Source organism: Elgaria multicarinata, chromosome 3 (genome assembly GCF_023053635.1).
Source record: "Elgaria multicarinata webbii isolate HBS135686 ecotype San Diego chromosome 3, rElgMul1.1.pri, whole genome shotgun sequence".
Lineage (NCBI taxonomy): Eukaryota > Metazoa > Chordata > Lepidosauria > Squamata > Anguidae > Elgaria > Elgaria multicarinata.
Window position 1 is genome coordinate 80,012,918 of NC_086173.1, and position 18,780 is coordinate 80,031,697.

General features: G+C 39.3%; 1 protein-coding gene across 1 annotated transcript in view; it reads right to left on the reverse strand.

The window, feature by feature from the left end:
• Nucleotides 1–17,454, reverse strand: part of RAD50 (RAD50 double strand break repair protein) — a 56,976-nt gene extending 39,522 nt beyond the window's left edge. The window contains exons 1-9 of the mRNA XM_063120696.1: nucleotides 17,221–17,454; nucleotides 15,517–15,599; nucleotides 10,116–10,294; nucleotides 9,286–9,369; nucleotides 6,887–7,038; nucleotides 5,175–5,360; nucleotides 4,015–4,219; nucleotides 2,392–2,520; nucleotides 604–769 (exon numbers count right to left, since the gene is read on the reverse strand). Coding sequence (XP_062976766.1) covers nucleotides 604–769; nucleotides 2,392–2,520; nucleotides 4,015–4,219; nucleotides 5,175–5,360; nucleotides 6,887–7,038; nucleotides 9,286–9,369; nucleotides 10,116–10,244 — 1,051 coding nt within the window. The 5' untranslated portion in view covers nucleotides 10,245–10,294; nucleotides 15,517–15,599; nucleotides 17,221–17,454. The remainder of the gene's footprint in view (nucleotides 1–603; nucleotides 770–2,391; nucleotides 2,521–4,014; nucleotides 4,220–5,174; nucleotides 5,361–6,886; nucleotides 7,039–9,285; nucleotides 9,370–10,115; nucleotides 10,295–15,516; nucleotides 15,600–17,220) is intronic.
• Between the last annotated feature and the right edge of the window lie 1,326 nt (nucleotides 17,455–18,780).

Below are 18,780 nucleotides of genomic sequence, written 5' to 3' on the forward strand. Positions count from 1 at the left end.
TATTAAAAATTTAACTATACAAAACAGAAAGGACAAGGTCCTCAATAACAGGATCAATACAAACACTCCTGGTATAAAAGACCTACAAAACATCTCTAAATCAGTTAAATACAAAATGTATAGTAACTAGAAGTACAATTATGCCAACTGATTTTACAAAACAACCATAGCAATTATAACCAGTCAGCCAAATAAAGGAGACTATTTTGCTTTTATTGACCAATATACTACTGAAAGAATTTTTCCACTCAGGAAGTGGAATTATTATTTTTCAACATTATCAGTTACTGTAAATTGTTACTAAACATGTTACAGAAGTATCTGATGAAGACTTTACAGTCAAAACAGAAACGCACCGAGGTTCCATAGACTGACTAGCATAACAGATAATAGCTGTGAATGAGCAGCATAACTGATATAATTGTTTTGAAATATTGGCCAACTGCTTATAATTGATATGTTTGTAAAATCAATTGGCATAATTGTACCTCTAATTATTATAAATTTTGTATTTAACTGGTCTAGTGCTGTTTTGTATGTCTTTTACATCTGGAGTGTTTGTACTGATACCATTAAATATTTAAAACAAATTGACGACAGTACCTTGTTCAACCAACAGTTCTGATTTTTCTGTGTTGAATCTTTGGCATTCTTTATTTGCTCTCTCCAACTCTCTTTGACACTCTGTTAATCTCCTCTCCTTTTCTCTCACAGTTTTCTGATGGTTTTGATACCTTTCTTTAAGCTGCCCATCAGTTCCTTGAAAAACCTAATATTAAAGTGCAGAAAAAATAGTGTTTATCATACTTCATTGTAGCAGTCTTGTAGGGCCAAAGTAGACATGATTTATTTATTTATTTGTGAACCGCCCAGAGAGCCTCAACTATATGACGGTATAAAAATGTAATAAATAAATAAATAAATTTACAATTACATTATTTATTTACAACATTTATATACCATTCCACATCTAAATATATTCTGGAGCAGTGAAATAAAAGATAAAGATAGAAGAATAAAACACAATATTAATAGCAGTAAAAAGCATGGCTAGTTAGTCAAGGAAGGCTTCCTGAAATAAAGATGAAAACAACACAATGTTGGCACCAGCCTGACAATCAGAGGAAGGGCATTCCATAGAAAGGGGGTCAATACATTGAAGGCTTTTCTCCAGGTGGACTCTATAGGTCCATGCGGAACTACCAGAAGCATACCATCTGATGACCTCAGTGAACACGCAGGTTGATAAAGAAGAAGGCGCTTTGTTGGGTATCCTGGGCCCAAGCTGCACAGAGCTTTGTACACTAGGTTAGAACCTTAAACCTGACCCTGTAGCAAATAGGCAGTCCCTCAGCAAAGGAATTGCATGCTGAAAAGTGCTAGTTTTTGACAACACCCAAGATGCTGCATTCTGCACTAGCTGCAGCTTCCGGAGCAACCTTATGGGCAGCCCCACATAGTGCACTGGATTAATCCAGTCTTAAGGTTACTAGTGCCTGTACCACTATGGCAAAGCTACCCCTGTCCAGGATAGACTGTAACTGGCAAACCAGCCCAAGATGGTAAAAGCCACTTGGGCCTCCAATGACAGTGATGAAAGAAAGAAAATACATTACTAATAGGGCTGACTCAAAGGCTAGGACACTCTTGTTACCATTTTCAGCAGCATAAAAACCTCTCTTTTCTTTTGGTGATTTTGGATAATTGCAGCATAAGAACTTGGTTTTTATTTTTATTGTTTGCAATACAAGGAAGTATTGCCCTCACTCTTAACTGCCTGTTTGCCCTTACTGACACTGTCATGTAACCAAGTCTGACTGCTTATGTAGTGTCATGATATGCTGTTCACTATGACAGCGGCATCCAGAAGGTAGATCTCCTGATGTTTTGGACTTCAACTCCCAGAAGGCCCTGCCAGCATGGCAAATCATTAAGAATGCTGAGAGATGAAGTCCAAAACATCTGGAGCTCCACTTTCAGCCCACCCCTGCACTAGACAACGCCTGACTGGCTGAGATTGTCAGTAAAATACAAGAAATAAATATAGCACCAAAGCAGCAGCAGATAAGGAAAAAACAAAAGCATCAACAAACAGCATAAGAACAAAAAAGGCAACATTTGAGGGTAGGTTTCACTAAATGTTTACTTTTGACCTGAACATTGAAATGGAGAACATTGGATGTGAAGCTGTTCACTAGAAAATTGGACATATGAAAATACAAAATATTCCTAAAACAATGTGGCTCACATTATGATTGAACAAACATAAAAAGCTGCTGTGAGAAAAAACCCCCCACTATCCTTTACTACGCAACCAACATAAATTTTATTATGGAATTCATAATGTGCTTCAGAGGAGACAAGAAAGCAACAATGTATTCTCAAGCAAACCTTCTCCATCTTTTGTTGCAAATCTTGGTTATCCTTCTCCATCTGTTTCTTCCGACTTTCCATAGCTTTAATTTCATTGTCAAGTCTCATTACTTTTACAAGAGTCTGTTCTATTTCTGTCAGACGACCCTGAGAAGGAAATAATATAAAAATAAATGGACTGTGTAAGAATCATGGCAATTATAATACAGCCTTTAAATATGCTCACAAAAGTTACTAGCTTGCAAGGTTTTTTACTAGCCTACTGGAGAGATGGAGAACTCTGCCGCTCTTGCAGTACGGCTCCCACTGAATTTCTATGCTGGACAAGAAGGAGGCTTCCCTTCTCTGGCAGCCCACTCAGTTTCTGTGCTGGACACAGAGGAAGAATGGAGCATCGTGCCCCTCCTCTGTCAGCCTGCTCATTAACCTGCATGGAATTCCATGCATTTGCCTGCATGCAATTCCTTGTCCAGGCAAGTGCTTAACAAAATAAATTATATCCACTATGTTTCAAACTAACATTGCATCACCACAACTGACGCACTGGCCGCTTACGCAAGCAGGGCAAAGTCAACCGGCTCTCTTCTAGCTGGCCTGCAGTATCCAAACCTCACACAGAAGAGGGATGCAATCTTTAAAACAAATATTCCAAACCGAACCCCTGAAGTTGAACAGCTTGAGTATGAATATTACACGCTAAAGCTGCAATAACATGCATATTCCCAAGTTAGTAAGGTCCATGAAATACACTGGGACTTCCACCCAAACAAGCATGCATAGGAAAACCTGCTTATATGTATGCTGCAAAAAGGTAGGTCAAAATAGCAGTGCATCAAGATAAAACAGATAACAATGCTCTCTGCTGATTCCATTTTCTAATTGTACATGACCAGAACTGTCTCAGTTGTGAACATAATTCAATCAGAAAAAAATCCTTTTAATTAAACAGACTATTTGCCATAAAAATTATTTAGTATGAGAGGAGAGGTAAGGCTTGGGCTCATACACTCCCTGTTTTCCACAGGTAGGAAATAGCCTATAACGCAGTGCAATACCAGGTTTGTCTGTTCAAGAATTTTCTTGAATCTACTATTCTCACCTCAAGGAAATCAGTAGTATTGACAGCACATTCAGAGAGATCTCAGCCACAGATAAGAACATAAGAAGCACCGTGCTGGATCAGACCATGGGTCCATCTAGTCCAGCACTCTGTTCACACAGTGGCCAACCAGCTATCGGCCAGGGACCAACAAGCAGGACATGGTGCAACAGCACCCTCCCACCCATGTTCCCCAGAAACTGGTACACACAGTCTTACTGCCTTGAATACTGGAGGTAGCACACAACCATCAGGGCTAGTAGCCATTGATAGCTCTCTCCTCTAGGAATTTATCCAACCCGCTTTTAAAGCCATCCTGATATTATGTAAGGTCATATGTTACTTTCTATCTAGAAACAGTGGGGCAGGGCCCTCTTTCCTGTTATACTGGTTCTAAAAATATCTGTATGCACAAGGGTACAGATTAAGATATTCATCACTCCAGGGTCAGGGAATTTCCCTTGTAAATGCATTTAGGTTCCTTGCAGAGACAACTACTGCTGCATCAAACCTTAGCTATGCAACCAGAGACAATGAATTACCTTTAGAGGTTCAAGGTGGTCCTCAATAGATTTGACATTTTCCTTGGAGGCAGCCAACTGGGTTTCTCTATTAGTAAGTTGATTCTGAATCTCATGTGCTTTTTCTTTATTCTGTTTCAAGTACTTCAGCTCCCCCTGACACACTTTAATCCGCTGTCCTTGTTTCATACGTACCTGACGGAGTGTTTCCAAAGCTTTAATGTACCTTTTAAAAAGAAAGCCATCCGTATGTTTTAAATCTAAATGGCATGAATGCCTTCACCAGATTTTTTTTTTTTTTTACTAATGAGCATTTTTAAAATGCTATGATCTGTTCAAATTAGAGGAATCAAAAGGTGTAACTTGGGGTCTTATTAGTAGTAACTTGGGGTCTTATTAGTAAAATCTATCACATGTTGTTAAATATACAAAAGGAAATTACCATTTTAAGGGGAAATGAGAGAGATATAGTTTAACCCCTTCCACAGAGTAAACGGGTGTGGATTTGGAAAAATGTTCCATCTAGATTGACTTCAACTGAACTAAAGGAAAGTTTTTATAAAGTTGGTATCTTAACCTCCATAGAGTATCTTTAATCTATAATATGGGATATGATGTGTGTTGATAATGCTCTGTATCACATGCTAACTGGTTTCATATTTGGGGGGAATGTCCATTTATTAAGCAATTTTGGAGAGAAGTTATTAGATTATTACCAATGGATTCTAAAGTGGTTATGTTATGTTATTTGAAGAATATAGTTCCAGAATCTGACAAAGTTAGTAATAAATTCATTGACAGAAGCTAAGATAACACAGAGCCAGAAACTGGAGGAAAAAAGTAACGCTCCTTCTATTTCAGAATGGTATTTAAAGACATGGCACCTTGATGTTATGTTTAAGATTACTTATTATTTAAGAAATCAAAGGGGTGTAATACCAAAGGATTTATGAGAAATTGGGTTCTGGTTGTAGCATATTGGAAAAATAACCTTCAGGATGATATTTAACCTTCCATTTTTTCCTTTGATGTGAATACTTGTGATTTATTTTTTCATACTGTGTTTAGGAAATTATGCATATTAATGCTCTATGATTTGTAAATAATGAAATAAATAAATGCTATGATGAAAAGGAATCAATCTTTTAATTCTATTAAAGAAGCTATAGATAAAAGTTAACCTTGTTGCTGAAAATATCTCATCAAATTTTTGTTTCAGAGCCTTTCCTTCACTTAGGGGCCAATTGGATTCTTCTTGATGGCAGAAAATGACATTATTAATCACAGACTTGGAAACACCAAGGGCACCAATCATCTCTCGGTCAATTTCTGCACATTTGGAGCTCAGGCTGACCTTCTCTCCATGTCTGTATGAATGTAGACAGGAAAACATGAGTTTGACAATGTTAGTACAACCCCAAAAACTCTCATGAAAAGCAATTTTAACAAGGTCAGACCATAGGCCCACCATTTCTTTTCCATAATGAAGGGCTCATTTATAAGAAAATCACTCTTGATATAGAAACCCTTCTATACCTTTTATAAGAATGTGACATTTTATAGTATTTTCTTCTAGCTTTTTTCAATACATCTGTATTGGGATTGGTCGTAAGAACGGTGAGGAGTCAAGTGTGAACATACACAGCATCCTATATAGCATCTGTAGTGCACAGCGACTTCTGTATATTGGGCATTTTACTGTGGATATGCTAGAAGTAGATTTCATATTTACTGACAGCATAGATGGTAACAGGTGGCAGAGAGTGAACAATTTCACAGCTGCATGGCTCTTCCTGCTGCTTACTCATTCCTTAGATAAAGATGCCTTTCACTGTCTCGTGAGAAACTGGAGCTAATGCTCTCCTCACTCTGAGAAGCTGAGCCCCCTTCTTTTGAGGGAATGATTTGTTTCCTAGCCTGCATTTTTCATGAAACCTGGAACTTAGGAGAAACACCTATAAAATCTAGCAGGCTGGCTTGCCTGTTGTTCTCACTTTGGGAGGAGGAAGAGCACTTGCCTGCCCAGAGATTTAAGGCCTTTGTAGTGACACCCTGTTATATACTGAGAACTGATACAACAACAGTTGAGGAGATTATGGTCTACCAATTGAGGAGCATGTATAAGCTTTCTTTTGCATTTGTTGTTCATATCCCTCATCCATATTCCAGCTGTGCATTCATTAAACTGTATGCTATTCATTGCACAAGTGGTTTGTTTCATCTGGGTACCCTCATAATCTGTTTTGACTGGGCCCTGAGTGGATCAGGTCCCCAGGTTAATACATCATATTCTTCCTTAAATGCAATATTACAAAAGCGAAGTGTATGATATCTACAGGGGAGGGCAGAAAGCAGTTCAGTCTACTGGTAGATCTCTGCATGATTTCCAGTAAATCAGCAAGAACTTATGACTCCCAATTATTTAGCAGCAACAAAACTATTTTTCCCACCTAAATTAGGTGGCCTTTTGTGTGACAGGTCTGGGGGCTCAGTTCAGTTCTGATATTTAAACAAATTCCTAGACCCAGAGTATGTTCAGAGGCACCCTGTTCTTTAATTTTAAATATGACTTTTGCATCAGGCTCTGGTTGATGGACCTTGGTGTTCTAATAAAAAAACAAAGTAGATCCAACAAGCCTGAAGTCTGCCCACCCGAATTAGGTAATCAACTAGGTAGTTAACAAAAAGAACAAGAAATAACTGGATGCACTAGAGAAATATCATTTGGATCTCAGCCATTACATTTCATAAATATTCCAAACAAATAAAGTGTCAATGTTTTATTTTATTTAGTTGTACCTGGTTAACAGCAGATAGGTGTTAGAAATGTTGAGTAGGCATAAGCAAAAAAACATAAGTAACAGAAAGTTCTCATATCTACCCACTCACTCACTTTGTTCTGGTAATGACTCCTTCAAGACTTTTAAATTCTGTTTTCTTTCCTTTCTGAGTGCACAGCATGGATCGTTGGACAGCTACAAGCTCTCCATTAACATCGCGAAACTGAAGTCGAATTTGAGCTCTGACATCGGTTTCATTGGCAACCTTTAGCAACAACAAAAAAACCTTTGTAAAATAATCTCAACTAATTCTAACACTATCGCCATCATCACTTGCTCTCTAGTATATGCATAAAGAGTGTCCCATTCATTTCAATGAAGAATGCAGATCTGAAAACAAGAGGAGATGAGCATGTAGATCTATTTATTTTTAAATCAAATCCTGGCTATAGAACTCCCTATCCAAGAACGTTCACTTTCCACTTTTCTTATTGTCTCTTATACAGCACAGGAAATCCTGTATTATTATTATTATTATTATTATTATTATTATTATTATTATTATTATTATTTTAAAGTCATTTCATAGGGGTTTGTGAGTTGTTCCTCATTCTTGTTTGATTTTATTTGTTTATGGAATTTTATTGGATTTTATCATAACCTGTTTAAGAGGATGTTGCTTTGGGTTTGGGGAGCTAAGACATATACATTAAAATGCTCAATTTGCATGCTTCACACAATTTGCTAGTTTCACATTTTTTTCCTGTGAGGTGGGGGTAGGGGTAGGGTTGGCCTAATATTTTCTGAGGAATAGCGAAAAAAAGTGTTTAGAAACGGGTGAGAAATGCAGAGAGATGATACCTGGACTAAGAAGAGCTTACACCTCTGTGACTGTAACAACCACAACTAAAACATTTTCTATTTTTTAAGCATTCAGGAAAACATGCACTTTTGGGAATTCCTCTGCCACTATGAAAGCTAAAGTGTCTTCTTTTTCTTTAATGATCTGACCCACATGGAAACCTATACGTCAGGGGTGCAGAACCTCATGCCTGGGCCATAACATTTTGCAATCTGGCTCCAGATGACTACACCCCTTTCCTTCCAACCACTGATCATTTGGTGGGTTTTTGTGCTGCTTTTCCCCATTCTAAAAGGCTGAAATGCCTTTCCTAAGGCTTAGTTACTGGCAGTAACAGCTTTAAGATAAAATATTCTGGTAATTTTGGCCCCTCTCCTTTTGTCTTTGCCCACCACTGGAATATGGCCTCAGAGCTTCTCTGAAATAGCATTCCGTCCTTAGGCTGAAAGAGGTTCATCACCCCTGTTACACATGGTCATAGAAGAGGGCAGGCCTAAGGTGGGAATAATCCAAATCCAAGACTGTCAACCTGAGGTAGAATAAGGACACACACTGATAATAAACATATTTTATTTATTTACTTAGATGTATTTATACACTGCTCTTCAATTCTGATGAGGCCATAGAGCAGCTAGCAATTAAAACAACCAATTGTATTAAACAGCAGAACACTGACAGCAGCAATAGATGTTGAAACCACGTAATAGAAAAGTCCATAAAACAAAGACACTTCTGAAAAAGCATCTAAAAGGCCTGGGAAAATAAAAAGGTCTTCCTTCAGCTTGTGTCGAAAAGTCATTATGCCTCTCTGGATAAAATCGAACATTTAATGGAAGTACATTTTATATACATTCAGAAGAATAGCACTTCATGTGGCTTGTATTATTTAATTGCAAAACAAACAAGATTTTGCAAACAAATCAAGAATTCATAATAAATAAGATATAATGGAACAAATATTATTTCTACAAACAAGACTGATCTGGTTTGCACATAACGCTCACCCATGGTTCATTTACCAATTTGTTGTTAAATTCTGGGTTGTTGTGATGTGCAAATGCAGCTCCGGTAGCAAACCATGGTTTCTTACCACAAACAACCCAGAAAGAGAACCTATGGTTTATCTTTGGATTTTGAATTCTGGGTTGTTTAAACTATGAATTGCTGTTACATATCAGCCCAGAACTGTGGGTTGTTAATGGGTTATTTCACCAGACTGCAGAGGCATAAAAAAGCCTGGTGCTCTACATACCCGTACTACAGCACTGCAGAGGCATTTGGGTTACAGCAAGGAAGCGGGTGAAGGCGGAAGGAAACAAATAACCCAGGGATTGAGAAAATAAGTCCCTAGGTAGGACAAGAAACTAGGGATTTAGTGTTGTGTACGAACCAGGTCACTTTCTCAACTGGATGTTTATGAACCAGTTATTCTGGATATATCTTTTATCCTGTTTTTCTACTTTTATACTTCAATATTTTTCTGTTATGGAAAAAGTCTACATCTTGAGGCATGCATAAAACATGCCAGCTGTCACTTTTCTTTTTCCTTTATTAATACATTCAAGTATTCCTGATCTGCCACAATCATGCTATTCTACTTGCTGGTAGTTAGTAGTAGTTGTTAAACACACTAGCAACCTTAATACTTACTTTTGGATCATGGACAAATGAATTTCCTTTGGTGCCAGGCGGGAAATCCCCAGTGCAAATATACTTGAGGCATTCTATGATTGTCTAATGAAAATGTAAACAAGTGTCAACAATAAGACATAAATAGCTGTTGCTCTGTTGTTTCCAGATGAGATAAAACAAATAGAGAGCCAGCTCATACTTTACTTTTTCCTGCTATGTGGCATGTTTAGCAGTTTATGCAACATGTTTATTTATGGGAACATTAATGTTGGAAGAGGTCATCTCATGGAATTATGTAGAGCAGCCTCCATTAGCAGGGATCCAGATATTCCAATCATGGAGGCTAATTTGCATAGTTCTGCAAATTCCTTCTGCTAGGTGTTACACTTTTGATATGAGCTGGTCACTCATTCGAGCTGTTAAACATGCAGGGGAGGCAAGTAAAGTAATTGTGCAAACTTGGCTTCTTAAATGCACATTCATGCACTATCAAGATCTCCCATAGTCATAACCAGCATCTTCCTCAACATTTTCCAGTCATAACCATAGTCTATTATTTTAAACACATTATAATGCATAGATATGTATTGACAAGCATTACAAATCCAATCCAAGAACCATTATAATTCAGCAAGATAGTTGTGTTCACTGCACAAAGGCTCACATCCTCAACTAATGACTGGGCAAATAGATCTGCATACCCATGCACACTTTGTTGAAGAATTGTATCCTCACTGGGCCGTAACATTTTGAAAATTGAATTTTGTTATTAGCCACATCCCCATGCAATTCAGAGGGCATGAAAATTAATTTCATCTAAAGTGAAATTAAATCCACTTGAATCTTACCGTTTTTCCAGCGCCATTTGGACCAACCAAGAGAGTTAAAGGATTAAAGAAAGTGATCACTTGCTTGTCTTTGTCTTCTACACCAAAGCTCCTCACACCAAGGATACTCATTTTATCAATCTTAGACATTTTGAAGAATATTCCTCTTTCTGTAAGCACTAGGTTGTATTTTAAATATCCTGCAAAATAACCATTTAATTGAAAAATAAAAAATGTTACTTTCCCGCATTTCACTCTCTTCCTAGTCAAGGCAAAAAATTGACTGGCAAAAACTTTTGTTTTTGTTTTATGTATATAAATCAGCTGATTCTCATCCTCAGGTCAGTATGCAAAGTAGAGATTTTATGGCACACAGCAGCATAGACCATAGATGACATTTCAATCAGCCATATCTAAGTTAGCTACGCCCAGATTCTAACATACATGCACTTTTAGATCATGATCACAAGATAGAAAGAAAGAAACCTGAATGAAACATTGATACATAATGAACCTAACTATCAAATGGTTTTATGGCCTTGTAAGCATCTAGCAAGCAATTTACCAGGCTGAATTATAGTGTTGGCACAAATGGGTAAGAGTTACTAGTCTCAAAATTGCTACTTGATAGGTATAACTGAAACTTGGTGGGATGTCTCCCATGACTGGAATATAGCAATTGAAGGATATAACTTGTTCAAAAAGAACAGAAGAAATAGAAAGGGAGGTGGAGTTGCACTATATGTTAAAAATACCTATCCCTGCACAGAAATACAGGCGGATCAGACTGGGAGCCCCATCAAGAGCATCTGGATTAAAATAAATGGGGCAAGGAATAAAAAGAACATGATAATCGGAGTCTACTACCGACCACCCAATCAAGGAGAAGACGAGGATGAAACTTTTGAGAAACAAATTGCCAGTGTTTCAAGGAAGTGTGATGTAGTAGTGATGGGGGACTTCAATTACCCTGATATCTGTTGGGAGACCAATACTGCCAAAAGCGGCCCTTCCAAGAAATTCCTGACATGTGTGGGTGATAACTTTCTCCTACAGAAAGTGGAGGAAGGAACTAGAGGATTTGCAATCCTTGACTTGATATTGACCAATAGGGATGACTTAGTGGATAAAGTGGCAGTTACGGGAACTCTGGGGGAAAGTGACCACGTCATACTTGAATTCTTGATTATGAAGGAGACAAAAGTTGAGTGTAGCCATACACGTGCTCTGGATTTTAGGAAAGCTGATTTTAATAAACTCAGAACTATGATAAGTAAGGTCCCATGGCAAATGAGCCTAATGAGAAAAGGAGTGCAGGATGGGTGGGAGGATTTAAAAAAGGAAATTTTAAAGGCACAGTTACAAACAATTCCAACAAGGAGAAAAGATAGAAGACAACAGAGGAAACCAATGTGGCTCCACAAAAAGCTTAGAGATGACCTGAAAACAAAAAGGGACACATATAGGAAGTGGAAGGAAGGCCAGGCTACAAAAAAAGAGTACAGACAAGTGGCGCAGAAGTGCCGAAATGGCGTCAGGAAGGCTAAAGCTCAGAATGAGCTGAGATTAGCGAGGGATGCTAAAAGCAATAAAAAGGCTTTCTTCAGATATGTGAGTAGTAAAAGACAGAGGAAAGAAATGGTGGTTCAACTGCTTAATGAGGATGGCAAATTGATAACAGATGACAAAGAAAAGACTGAAATGCTCAATTCCTACTTTGCCTCAGTCTTCTCCCAAAAGTGGGTCTATGACCCCCCTGGAAAAAGTGAAGCAGAAGTTGAGGGGGCAGGATTACAGTTTGAGATTGATTAAGAAATGTTCAAAGAACACCTAATTTCCTTGAATGAGTTCAAATCTCCAGGGCCCGATGAACTGCATCCTAGAGTAATGAAGGAGCTAGCGGAAGAACTCTCAGAACCTTTGTCTATTATCTTTGCAAAATCATGGAAGACGGGTGAGGTGCCGGACGACTGGAGGAAGGCTAACGTTGTCCCTATCTTCAAAAAGGGCAAAAAAGAAGAACCTGGGAACTACAGACCAGTCAGTCTGACATCCATCCCTGGGGAAATTCTGGAGCAGATTATAAAGAAGTCAATCTGTAAACACCTTGAAATCAATGCGGTGATCACTAGAAGCCAACATGGATTTGTCAAGAACAAGTCCTGTCAGACAAATTTGATCTCATTTTTTGATAAGGTAACCTTGCTTGTGGACCGTGGGAACGCTGTGGACGTCATATATCTTGACTTCAGCAAAGCTTTTGACAAAGTACCACATGACATTCTGATTAACAAACTAGCTAAAAGTGGGCTAGATGGAACAACTATTAGGTGGATTCACAGTTGGCTACAGAATCGGACTCAAAGAGTACTTATCAATGGAACCTTCTCAAACTGGGGAGAGGCAACGAGTGGGGTACCGCAGGGCTCAGTCCTGGGCCCAGTGCTCTTCAACATTTTTATTAATGATTTGGACGAGGAGGTGCAGGGAACGCTGATCAAATTTGCAGATGACACAAAATTGGGTGGGATAGCTAATACCCTGGAAGACAGAAACAAACTTCAAAGTGATCTTGATAGGCTAGAGTGCTGGGCTGAAAACAACAGGATGAAATTTAATAGGGATAAATGCCAAGTTCTACATTTAGGAAATAGAAACCAAAGGCACAGTTACAAGATGGGGGATACTTGGCTCAGCAATACTACAAACGAGAAGGATCTTGGAATTGTTGTAGACTGCAAGCTGAATATGAGCCAACAGTGTGATATGGCTGTAAGAAAGGCAAATGCTATTTTGGGCTGCATTAATAGAAGTATAGCTTCCAAATCATGTGAGGTACTGGTTCCTCTCTATTCAACCCTGGTTAGGCCTCATCTAGAGTATTGCGTCCAGTTCTGGGCTCCACAATTCAAGAAGGACGCAGACAAGCTGGAGCGTGTTCAGAGGAGGGCAACCAGGATGATCAGGGGTCTGGAAACAAAGCCCTATCAGTCTCTATGAAGAGAGACTGAAAGAACTGGGCATGTTTAGCCTGGAGAAGAGAAGATTGAGGGGAAACATGATAGCACTCTTCAAATACTTAAAAGGTTGTCACACAGAGGAGGGCCAGGATCTCTTCTCGATCCTCCCAGAGTGCAGGACACGGAATAATGGACTCAAGTTAAAGGAAGCCAGATTCCAGCTGGACATCAGGAAAAACTTCCTGATTGTTAGAGCAGTGCGACAATGGAATCAGTTACCTAGGGAGGTTGTGGGCTCTCCCACACTAGAGGCCTTCAAGAGGCAGCTGGACAAGCATCTGTCGGGGATGCTTTAGGGTGGATTCCTGCATTGAGCAGGGGGTTGGACTCGATGGCCTTGTAGGCCCCTTCCAACTCTGCTATTCTATGATTCTATGAAAATGTATTGTTGTTCAACACAAAACAAAGACAACATTCTGGTGGCCCATGTATGCCATTAGCAAACAAAAAGTGCTATGTACATTGATCATGTTTTATGAATATGAAGTCATAACAATCATAGGGTTGGATCCAGCACTTTATTCTGCTGGCTGGAGTATCCCCTCAGCCAAGTTCCAATTCCCCTTCCCTCTGCAGCCCCCAGCACCACTTCCCCCACTGTTCCAGGAGCAGCTATAGTGCCTCCTTAAATGTTCAGTTTTCATTTGAAAAGACAACACTAGCCCTTTTACCTACAGAGGTACATCAGACATGTACAGGCTCTACTCTTCCCACTTGCTCACTAAGAAGGAAATCTGTTCACAGTGCCCAGTATTCCATACAATTGTTTGTTTGTTTATTTCGGTTATAGACCAGCACATACAATAAGTTCAAAAGAACTGGGATGACAGAAATACTTTGCAGCCTACACACAGTCCAGAAAGTGATCTAATTTAGTATGCTTATTTTGCTCGTTCTTTGTAAACATCAAAGCTTTAAAACATGACATTTGACAACCATTCATCTATTTCAAGGGAGTTCAACTCTCTTCCACTGAGTTTGCTGGGGCACCTTCAATTTCATTGTCACTACTAATTAGTCCCATTTCGCACTGAGACATATGTTTTTCAACGACTCTCTCACATACTTGCTAGGGATGATCACTTGAAAAACATGAATTACAAATTTGAAACAGCCAAGTTTGCCTACTATTGCATTTGCAATTTACATAGATTCATTATTACTGATAAACTTATGAAATGGAAAGATTTCCACAGAAAAATTAAGCACTGAAAAATTTCCACACCACATCACTGATGAGAAGAAAGGGCAGTATCCAATACTGTTACAACACTTCCGCTCATTCTGTTGCATCAGTGGGACACATCACTAGTGCAACAGGCAGCTAGTGGTTTCTAAAGCAATTCCAGAAATGAGCCAAAACACTAGGTTTTGGAATGGAACAGATCAGCTGAGCAACCTTATGCAAGCTTTGCTGATCTGTATCTTTCCAGAAACAATAATTTTGGCACATTCCTGATTGCTTTGAAACTGCTAACTTCCTGTTGCGGTAGCTGTGGGTTCAGCTGGTGCAGACTGTGCTGGATACTGGCCAAAGACATGGGTAGAAAGAAGGGTAGACACACTGAAATAAGAAATTATTTCAATGAGTCTACTTTACATATTTATTTATTTATTTATTACATTTTTATACCGCCCAACAGCCGAAGCTCTCTATGTATGGCTAAGTCTGAATCCAACCCACTGAAAATAAATAAAAGCTGCCCCCTTCTTACACTGAAGGGGTTTAAAGATGGATTCCTGACCTGATAACAGCTCTTCCAATACCCACCCACCAGGCAAGTGGTCATTTACAGTAAGTAAATCGTCCTGAGTCCTCCCACTGTAAGTGATAAGGCGATGATAAATGATAAGGCTTCCCCTCTATCCACCACCAGTGATTCAATAACCACAGCACCATGCCTGCCAACGATCTGGGGAGGCCGGGTTCCCTTGCACCAGCTGTGACTTCAAGGAAGGATCAAGCCCTGATATGTCTCATTGTAGGAACCAAAACAGACATCACTTTAAACCTGTCTAGCAGATAACTGTAGAGTAGGTGTAGGGGTTCCAATATGAATCTTAAAAGTCCCCACTACTCTAGGATCCCAATCCAGATCAGGACCCCTGAGCCTACTCTAGAGTAAAAATGAAAAGACGTAGCTGTTAGACACATGCTTAAAGGAATGTTAATTTTTAGTGCAGAAATTTGGGATTTTCAGATATTACTACAACTGAACGGGTTCAAAGCTGTTTTCTGCATTTGGTTTTAGGAATCCTAAAATCTACTCCTGCTTATTTAAAAGCCAAGTTGAGTGAAGAGGCTTAATACATGTCAGGATGACTAATTATTGGTGCAGAATAAATCAAATGGGTGAAGACAGACTCCCTAAGATGTGCCTTGAGGAACGGACAGCACTAACCTTGGGATGATCCCGGTTTCAAAAGTTTGCAGTATGGCTTGCAGTACTGCAGTATGGATTCTCAGCACAGCCACTGCATTCACCTGCAAATCAACCAGAAACAGTTTCAAACAAAGAGTTCTAGATGTGGGAGGTCAAATGGACATAGCTGCCTATTCCTCTTTATGTACTGTATGCTGGTTAGCAACTGCAAAATGTCAGCATCAACATGAAAAATACTTGTCATTCTCTATGAAAATGGAACACAAGAAGGGTTTTACCCAACTCCATTTTGAACAGATAGAATCAAAGGTTCAACTGACAAGAATCCTGAGCATATCAGATAAAGCCAGATTATGCATTTGTGGGCCAGCAGCACTGGAGGATTTGCCTGGCTGAATTTTGGCTATATTAGAGAGCCTATCTAAACCCTTTATTAAATAAAATAAAATGTTTATTTGTGGAAGAAAAATTAAGCCCTTTGTTACAAGGAACTAATCACTATGTAATTGTGTGTAGCTTCCTTTGCAGTAAAGTCCTTAGAAAAAGAAACTGGGAATCCATCACTGTTAACTGTAGTGGAGATTCTGAGCTCTGAGGACATAAAACACACACTGGTACCTTCTCAATTTAAATTGCATTGCTTCTAGAATACTTTTAATTCTTGGTCTTGATTAGTAAAGCCCAAATATTAAACGCTGTCCTAGGTATAATTTTATGCGGCACTTTTTATAATTTTATGTAGAATTTTAAATGTGTTTCACCTTGTTCTCTTTGGACTAATTTAATAAACTCTGTTCTAGTCTACTTAAAGAAGTAGTTTTGGCCCTCAATATCAGCGCCCTAGAGGAAGTGTGGGTGGCTCGTGTCCTTCGTTTCAGGGGCTAATGAAAATGTAAACAAGTGTCAACAATAAGACATAAATAGCTGTTGCTCTTGTTAGAAAAAGAAAGCTATGTTAGCCAAAGTGAAGCCATTTTAGAAAGGAAGTAGAATTGCAGCCATTTTTACAGCAAGCGATAAGTCAGCTTGTTTCCCCCTTTATTTAACAAAAACAGTTACTTCTAGCTCCGGCCTGGAAGGTCATTGTTGATGTGGAACAAAGGAACAGTGTTGGTTGTTGTAAGAGGAAAGGAATACAGAGCAAGATAACTGTTATGCTAAACTTTATGTTCTGATTGGCTAACACTGTCACTGGGCAAAGCCCAGATACTAACTATATAAGGGTACTTAACTTTCGTTTTCTGTCTGACCACTCGCCTTTTAGAGCTCAGATCTTGATTTAAATCAATAAAGCGCTTTTTGAACCCTCTGTCGTTGTGAAAGTAGAGAGTCGTGCTTTGGGGCTAATTAGATCTCGCCCCTGGGCAAAAGAACCTTTGTCTAACACTCTGTTGTTTCCAGATGAGATAAAACAAATAGAGAGCCAGCTCATACTTTACTACTGCTACGTGGCATGTTTAGCAGTTTATGCAACATGTTTACTTATGCAACGTATTTTACCTTGTTCTCTTTGGACTAATTTAATAAACTCTGTTCTAGTCTACTGAAAGAAGTAGTTTTGGCCCTCAATATCGGCGCCCTAGAGGAAGTGTGGGTGGCTCGTCTCCTTCGTTTCAGGGGCTCCCTGAAAACTGCACGGAGCTGGGTGGGTGGGAAAAGGGGCTTGTGCATTTGTGGGGCTGCTCTGAGAGGAGGGGGCGTCATGTAAGGGAGGGGAATTACCTGTCTTTTGAGGGGACTGAGAGGACCAGGCGGCCGCAGGAGAGGCGTGGCTGAAGTGCAAGGGCTTTACGAGGCAAAAAAAATGAGGCAAATAGGCGCGCACACACACGGCAGATTCCGCACTGGCTGGCAACAAGGTCTCAGGAAAGCGAGCCCGACCACCTCGCGCCCCGACCGCTGAGCCGGCAAAGCTTTCGCGCCACTGCCGAAGCCCCTCCGCTAATCAGGCGCCACGTCGACGTCACCGGCACGACCCCTCCCGTCACCCCAACATAGAGATACGAAAAAGTATAGAATCCTATCTCATACGGGCACTTCCCTTCTAAAATGGAACTAGCTTTGCGCGTTGGCTTCCCAATACAAGTGGATAGAGATGTTCTCAACGTAGAGATAGGAAGGTATAGAGCGACGTCACTCTGAACTCATTAAAAAGAAAACCATGGCCGATGGCGACTTTCAGTTATAACTATTATAATACTATTATATTACGATATTATTATAATACAACAACAATTGTTGTTATTCGTTTTGCTGCAACAGACTAATACGGCTACCTCTCTTCATCACTTCGAATCCATATGTCTATCTCTAAGATCTCCAGTCACCTCACGTGTTACCCTGCCTTTGAGAAAAGAAAGTCGCCCCGCGTCGACTGGGGAAGATTGCATCCAGGGGGAGTACAGTTCATGGTACTCACAGACTTCATATGTAGCCTGACACACAGGCTTCAACTTCCTGGTCTCCTCACTCCCAACTATATAGAGATAAGCTATATAAATTTATAGAGAAATCCAAGATTTTAGCGCACCCCAAAAGTAAAAGTTGCCATCAAACACAGGCGTTTTCTCTAATTCAGGTCTTACTTCGTGCGAAAGTCTCCGTCCCTCTTTTTAAAAGCTTTTAGGGCGCAATCCTATGCATGTTTAGACAGAAAAAGTGACCTACAAGTCCCAGCACATCTAAACAAGCATAGCTGCCAGGAGAATGCTGGGAGTTGTAGTACTTTTGTCTAAAAACATGCATAGGATTGTGCACTTTAAAAGTGCAGTGAATACAAGTTGGTAAAGGACACGGTTTCTTTATGTAACTTTGGAGGGGTGCTGAATTTTGGTTGGAAGGGAGCTAGAGGCAGGAATTTTTATTATCTTTTTTATAAATATTTTAAATTGAAGTTTTCAGTCAGCAACATACAAAAAACAACCACAACATGTTCATTAAACAGTGGTTAATGCATAAATATGTCTATCAAAATTTCATTAAATATAGAGAGTAATTACAATTTCATGAACAATTCCATCTGAAGACAATATATAGTAAATACAATCTTTGTATTATATTATCCCAGGAGGTCTCTCCAAAGCAGCTCAGGTGTAATAGGAAGTCTTTATTATTGTTTGCATATTGATGATGTATATCATATTTCACAGAAGCTGGCTTTACAATCTTCTATTGTTCCTAACTTGTTTTATTAACTTTTCCATTAGCGCTATAGACCACCTTCCAAAGTATCAGAGGTGGGAATGTAAAGAGATTGGCCTTTGCTGCAATCTAAGGGGTGTT